The sequence below is a fragment of the Hipposideros armiger genome, unplaced genomic scaffold, assembly GCF_001890085.2.
Source record: "Hipposideros armiger isolate ML-2016 unplaced genomic scaffold, ASM189008v1 scaffold_254, whole genome shotgun sequence".
Taxonomy (NCBI): Eukaryota; Metazoa; Chordata; class Mammalia; order Chiroptera; family Hipposideridae; genus Hipposideros; species Hipposideros armiger.
In genome coordinates, this window is record NW_017731604.1 from 8,909 (window position 1) to 15,726 (window position 6,818).

The 6,818-nt window shown below is 41.7% G+C and overlaps 1 protein-coding gene across 7 annotated transcripts; it reads right to left on the reverse strand.

The window, feature by feature from the left end:
• Window positions 1–1,267: 1,267 nt before the first annotated feature.
• Window positions 1,268–5,820, reverse strand: LOC109390088 (spindlin-3-like). 7 transcript variants are annotated; one of them, XM_019656129.1, is made up of 4 exons: window positions 5,689–5,820; window positions 4,522–5,216; window positions 2,465–2,501; window positions 1,268–1,815 (listed from the first exon to the last, which is right to left on the reverse strand). In XM_019656129.1, exons 2-4 carry the CDS (start codon window positions 5,212–5,214, stop codon window positions 1,643–1,645), a joined length of 903 nt encoding a protein of 300 aa, XP_019511674.1. In that variant the 5' UTR covers window positions 5,215–5,216; window positions 5,689–5,820; the 3' UTR covers window positions 1,268–1,642. The 7 variants fall into 7 exon arrangements, 4 of the variants coding, with proteins under 4 accessions (XP_019511674.1, XP_019511677.1, XP_019511675.1 ...); XM_019656132.1 differs by having other exon boundaries at window positions 4,522–4,686; window positions 4,990–5,820; XM_019656130.1 differs by having other exon boundaries at window positions 2,469–2,501; window positions 4,522–5,820.
• Between the last annotated feature and the right edge of the window lie 998 nt (window positions 5,821–6,818).

A 6,818-nucleotide genomic window follows, 5' to 3' on the forward strand; every position in this document is an offset into this window, starting at 1 on the left:
CCAGGTTGAGCTGTTGTTCAGCATCTTAGCTGTAGAGGGCAGTGTCACTGGCCCTCATATGTGGGATCCAAACCGGGGCCCTCTGGCGTCCCAAGCTAGCTCTTAAGCAATGTGCCACTCAGCCGGCCCTGGATTATTTTAGTTATATGAATCAATGATGCTTGGTAACTGTTTAAACCTCTTTAAGAGCAGCCAGATGGCTCAGTGCTTAGAACTCTTAGCAACAAGCTTGCCAGTTTGACTCCCGCATTAGATGGTGGAAAATGGCTACCCACAACTAAGATTGGACACGGCACCTTGAGCCGAGCAGCCGCGAGCTGCCGATGGGTGGCCAGATGGCGATTGGACTTGGAGCTGAGCTAGTTGCGCCCTCCACAACTAAGACTGAAGGACAACAACTTGGCTATTCCCCTTCCCCAATTCCCCAACACTGTTCCCCTCCCCCAATTCCCCAATAAAATATTTTTAAAAATTAATACAAAAACAAACAAAAGAAACCAACAACCTGTTTAAAATGAGTTTCCTATTAAATGCACGAAAACATTGTTAGAAAAGGCAAATAAAAACTATCATCATAAATTTGCATATGACAGTAGATGTGAGTGGAAGTTAGAATAAAAAAATATTGTTCATTTCATTTTGGGGTTACTGATTAAATTACCTTAACTTTTCCCACAGCTTTAATTTATAGTTGATTCTCCCTTTAACTTACCTCATTAAAAATATACTGGCCTCTTTCAAGGAGATCCTTCTACAAAATTGATCATATTAACATACATTTCACATTCTACTAGTCAGAAAAATTTGCCTGGCAGAAATGGTGGATTTACAGGGACATATAAGTTTTCATTAAACTACGTTTAGATTCGAAGGTTTGAATTAGTCACATCTCCTTCCTTACCAGATTCTAAAACAACTAAAAATATATACAGGAATCAAAGTGGGATTAAATATCAGCTTTAATATACTGTTAAGTGAAAAAGCAAAATTCAGAACAGCATGTATATCATGCTACCATTTGTATATATAAAATAAACCCCTGATAAATACACATACATATTATGCTTGTAAATCCATGGATTATCTCTGGAAGGATACATAATAACTGGTAACAGTGGTTACCTTTGGAAAGTGGGATAGGGGGACTGAGGTCAGGGTGGGAAGGAGGAAAGGAGACCTACGTTTTACTGTATACCCTCTAGTACTGTTTGATTTTTACCAGAGGTATGTGCTTTTTTACAAAAACAATTTACATATTAAAAATTTTAAAAAGAATAAAAACAGAGATCAGCTTTATTGCTGATAGATCTAGACTGGATAACATGGTTTAGATCTGAGTCTGAAATGAACTTCTACCCCAAGTTTAAAGAGGACGTTTACCCAGCCATGTAGTGAAGGGCTGCAGTCTTTCCCATATTTTGCTGTGAGGAATGAGCTCGAGAGTCAAGAGGGGCCTAGGGTGCTTACCCATAATAACCCTGTCTCAATTTTACCAAGTTATTTATTCCTCTTCCCATATGGAAGACTGAATGAGTGGCAAGTGGAGATGGGTAGAGGTTTTCTTCCAAATATTTTTGAGAAGTGAAATCCTTTATTTTTTTTTCTTGAGTCAGGAACATGGAGAGGCAGAAGACTGATCCCATCACACCCTTGGCAATTTTTGTTCTCTTAAGCCACAATGGTCAACACCCAAAACCATGGTTAACAAAGAGAACTTGGATGTCCCCTTCATGGGAGACCAGCAGTATCTTAGGAATGTCCTGCTTCCACCTGTGCAAGACTGGTGAACAGTTCTGTTTTTGACCCTAGAAGACTCTGAAATAAGTTAGAATAGAACAGAAATTAAATCAATTCCAAGGCCACGTTATACCCCAGGCTGGAAATTCACTCACCATTTTACCCCAAATTTACAATTATGTCCAGACACACTATATGATGCAGCTTACAAAGGTTACACAATGATCCCCAAAGATAGCACATTTAAATATTCCAAAAATTACAATATCAACAACATAATGAAAATTCCTCAATTTGAACTATATGAAACCCACACCAACTATTAAACGCCAAGGGAGAAATGAATGCTGCAAGTTAAATTTCTATTTTAAACTACAAAGGAATTAAAGTCCAAAATTTTGCCTTTCCCAATTTCTTGTTTTTCTCATTTTAGCCATACAAAACAAAGATGTCTGGACAGATATGGAGTTCCTTCAGCAGCTGCAGCCTGGGCTGTCTTCCACTTGATTTGGTGTAGTTCCCCCAAGACTTTAGGAGCTGAATTAATCTAACCCCACTGCTGCGTGTTTTAGATTTTTAAGAGTCCATGGTATCAATAGGACAAGAGATTATTACAGTATCATTCTCATATCCAAAACATTGGAAAGCACACTAATTCTCAGCCACTAGAACAGATATCCCAAGCAAATTGATATCCCCAGGACTTAGTACATAGGGTAATACAAACCTACATTGCTGTTTTCAGTCAAATAGCTGAGCAGAGACTTAGTGGTATCAAAAGGAAGAAAAGTAGACAGGGAAAACATCAGAGGAAAGAATGTTTTCTTGGTTTCATCCTCAGCAGGATGCCAGTCTGTCTGTGCAAGCAGTCTGGAATCCATGACCTGTGAACTTAAACTAATTTGGGAGATCTTTCCCAAGTGTTTGATTGTATTGCCATGCATCCCAGCCCCAAATCTGCAGAACTCCAAAGCCTGCCTGGTACTGCTAATGGAGCTTCTACAGAAACCCAATGAGAAAGCATTGGCTTTTGCCAGGTGCTTCTCTCCAAAACCTTACTTATTTTTCAAACATTCTTTCTTAGGCTTTGGTTAACCTTCACCAATGCCTTCAATAATGGAAGGTACAATTTCCATTCCATTCCTTATTTTTCTGCTACAGTAGGGCTCACCCTTATTTGCACATATGAGTATCTTAGGACCAGCCAACAAACAGGATAAACTTGAAAAACAAAGCATTAACAAGCATCTACTAGATTTCCATCTGTTAATGCCAGCATAAAGCACTTAAAACATCATTAAGCCTACTGACCATCTAGCACTGATTCCATTCTGTGTTCCACAGCTCTGCTAGGATACCATAATAGATGTGCCACCAGTTCCTACAAGGGCGCAAACCCTATTTTCAGCCTTTATTTTGGCAAGTGCCTTGTCTACCTCATCTGCTGGGACTCGGAAGTCCTCAAAGAATCAAATCTAAAACCTCATCTAAAATTTCTCAGGGTCTCTCTTGGTATAGAAAAGAAATCTGTACCTCAGCCTGATTTCAGATTTTTGTTCTTTCATTTTGAGGTCATGGACCGACCTGACAACCCTTGCTAAACCCAGGCTTTACCCTGTGACTGAGAACTCTAGCTAGAGCCTGGCTTAATGCTCCATTGGGTTGGCAAAGCTCACTTGTGTTAAAGTCTGCCTGCACAGCCTGCGTCTGTTAATACCCACTCCTGGGGATGTAAAGTACAGCATAGAGAATATAGTCAATAATGTTGCAACAACTATGTGTGCCAGGTGGTACTAGACAAATTGGTGGGATTGCTGCATAAATTATGCAAATGTCTAACCACTATGCTGTACACTTGAAACTAATATAAAATAATATTGAATGTCAACTGTAACCAAAAAAAATAATTTAAAAAACCCCACTCCATATCTTCAGGTACTAGCCAGAGATACTGAAGACAACAGAGACCCTAATGCCAATGATGACCAACCTTGATTTCTCCACTTGGTCTTTGGTTCCCAAATGTTTGCCCTCTTATCAATTTCATAAGATTCTCAGCCTATGCTTATGTATGAAAATGAGAAGTAATTACCCTCTTGATTTTGAAACAAGTTGAGCAATATAGGTGTAAGAATCAGAAAGGGAGAAAAGTGTTAGTCTTACTTTTAGTACAGTTAGAATTGAAAATGCAATTGGACAGGAGATAAAATGGGCTTCCCACTCTTCCCCAAATTGGACTTCTGAAGCTATCTGGGGGGAAGAATTGAAGTTGCAAAGACACTTACCCATCCAGTCACACTGAATATCTCAGGAAGATTCCCAGTTCAATGAGTACAGAGAGTCCAAGTGCCCCAAAGAATGAGGCAACAAGTGTTCAGCTACATTTAACCTATCAACACCACCCAACATAAACATATGGGCCAATGGATGTTAGACTTTACCCTTATCACTAATTAGATAAATCAATCATTCTCCTGTGGGAAGGAACCAGTAAAAAGGTTAGAGAATGGCAAAACGTTTCTTCCAAAATGACAGGGTAGAAGTTTGTTTGATTTTTTTTGTTTTTGTTTTTGTGTTTTTTTGCCAGGCAAAAGCGTGCAGAAAGGGAGAAGATGGTTCTTAAAAATTGGAAAGCAATCAAGACTGTGTGAACAGATTTTACAAATAGTCTCACATATTCAGCAAGTTTCAAGATGACCTCTAAGATGTTTTTACCAAATCGTAGACATAAATATGGAAATCGTCATCAAATTTTATGAAGTATACAGAAGGTTTTGCTTCTACCTGATGAATGACCATGCCAGTTCTCTTGGAGCCATCATCTTTGGCATATTCCACCTGTTTGCCTACTAGGCTGTCTATGACTTCTCCTGGCTCCCTCTCTGCAGGAGGAGAATCATTGGAATCAGGAAGGATGCGTAGGTCACCGTCTTTATAATCATCTAAGAGCTGGTACATATATAATACAGGATCTTTCTCATAGGTAATGTAAAACCATGTTTTCATTACAGGTGCCTGAGCTAAGACCATCCCCCTCCATTCATTTTTGGAACCTTCCTCTGTCTCAAAAATGTGTTCCACTGCTTTGCCAATCATAATTTCTGTTAAGTGTGTATCACTGATTCTAGATGATGCAACTCTATTAGGAAAGACTTCAAGTGATGACACTCTTTCATCTCTGTGCAGTTCCAATCCATAAACACAGTCAAATCCATCATATTTGATAAGATACAGAGAGGGATTTACAGGTACCTGATCCAGAATGGTTCCCTTCCACTGTGTTAGAGGTTCATCTCCATCTTTCCACCAGTGCTGAATTCTGCAGCCCACAATGTTCCTCTGAGGCTGGGAGGTGGGTTGGCTCCTATGCTTCTTGTGTGCAGCCTTTCTCTTCATCATGCTAACAGGCACACTGGCATGTCTTGCGCCTGTTCTGGACCGCTGCCCTGCAGCCGCATTTTCGAAAGGGGTCTTCATGCCTGGGAGGAGCACAGTAGCGAGGCAGGCCAAGAAAGGAAATTAAGAAAAAATAAATTCAATGCATGACACGGTGAGCTCTGTCTCCTAATTAGTGCACTCTGTGCACCCACGCCTAAGTTTTCCCAAAAGCTACACCGGAAAGCTGGCAATCAAGGCATTCTGGCGCGTGCCTGCAGAAACCTTCCTCCCAGTTCGCTCCAGCTACGCAAGAGCAAGGGAGTTGCGGTTAGGGTCAAAATAATAGGGGGCATCCCCCTATTCATCTCGCCTGGCGTCCAACGCTGTCCATGCCAGGTGGCACAGACTCCCCAAGTCCGGGGGTCGCGGGCTTCATGTGCCCAAATCGGACACTTTAGCTCCTGCCTTCGCAGGGGGTGAGGGGATGGCTGGTGGGGGGGTAAGAGGGTCAGCAGACGCTGAGCTGGGAGCTTTCGAGAGGTGAGGGGGGGAATCCGTAGGCGAGGAGCGTGCCTAGGAGGGCGGCGGGGCAGGCGAACAGGATAGCGGCTGTGTCTCCAGCACTATGCTTGCGGACCCTCTGCCTCCCTGTCCGCGGCGGAGGCCCCTCTGCCACATCGGGCTCCCACCAGCCTGTACTGCCGCAGCAGTCTCCTCCCTCTTCCATAGCGCAGCTTCCGGCTGGGAGAGAGGCCTCCCCTTCCTGTCAAACACCGTGCGCCCCCCTCCCCCAACTCTCACGCCCACCTCTGCTGGACCTGGGAGGTGCTCTTTGGTTCCCGGCCCCGCCCCTTTCCAAAATCAGAAGCAGCCTGGCGCATAAACCCCTACCCCCATCATGTAACGTCGCCTTCTCCGTTTCAGGGCCCCCAGGCTCCCCACCCCCAACTCAGTGCCCCTGCCCCATCTGCTTTCTATTTTCCAGGAATTCGCCCTTTCTTTTTCCCGAGCTGGTGTGGAGTTATTCTTTCTATACAGAAGCCTGCTTTTCCTGTCATTTAAGGGGATTTGAAGTAAAATGAGAGTAACGCGCAAGTGCTCAGTCTGCCTTGTTGACCCAATCTCTAGGTAATTTTTACTGATTCGTCATTTCTGGACTTTACCTATTGAGATTTTTTTTCTTTCCTTTTTTTCTTTTTCCTGATGGCAAGAGAATTGTATGCACAATGTGTGCATTGTGTAAAATTAAGAGAATTGACTTGAAAAAAATAATCAAGTGTAAGCCCACCTAATATTTCCCACAGCTCATTGCAAAATACTAACATTTTTATTGCCATTCTAACTAGCTCTTACAAAGCTGGGATAATTTTGCATATGTGTTTTCATGTGTGCCCTTTTCCATATAGAATAAACATTTGCCCAGTTTATTAGATATTGTCTAAAACGTTTTGTAGTAGCTGCATTAAAATCAGCTTAAGGACATATTCATAATTTAACCATTCCCTCCAATCGTCAGATGTTTAGGTTTTTAAACAAAAGCTTATAAATAATGCTTGCATATGAATTATTAATCTGTTCTCTTGAACAGAATAATCTAGTTTACAAACATATAATCAAAACAATTACCGTAATAGGAATTTCGTATTTCAACACTGAGATTTATAGTCTATGGAGAAAGACTTATTTTATAAGTGATTCAGCCA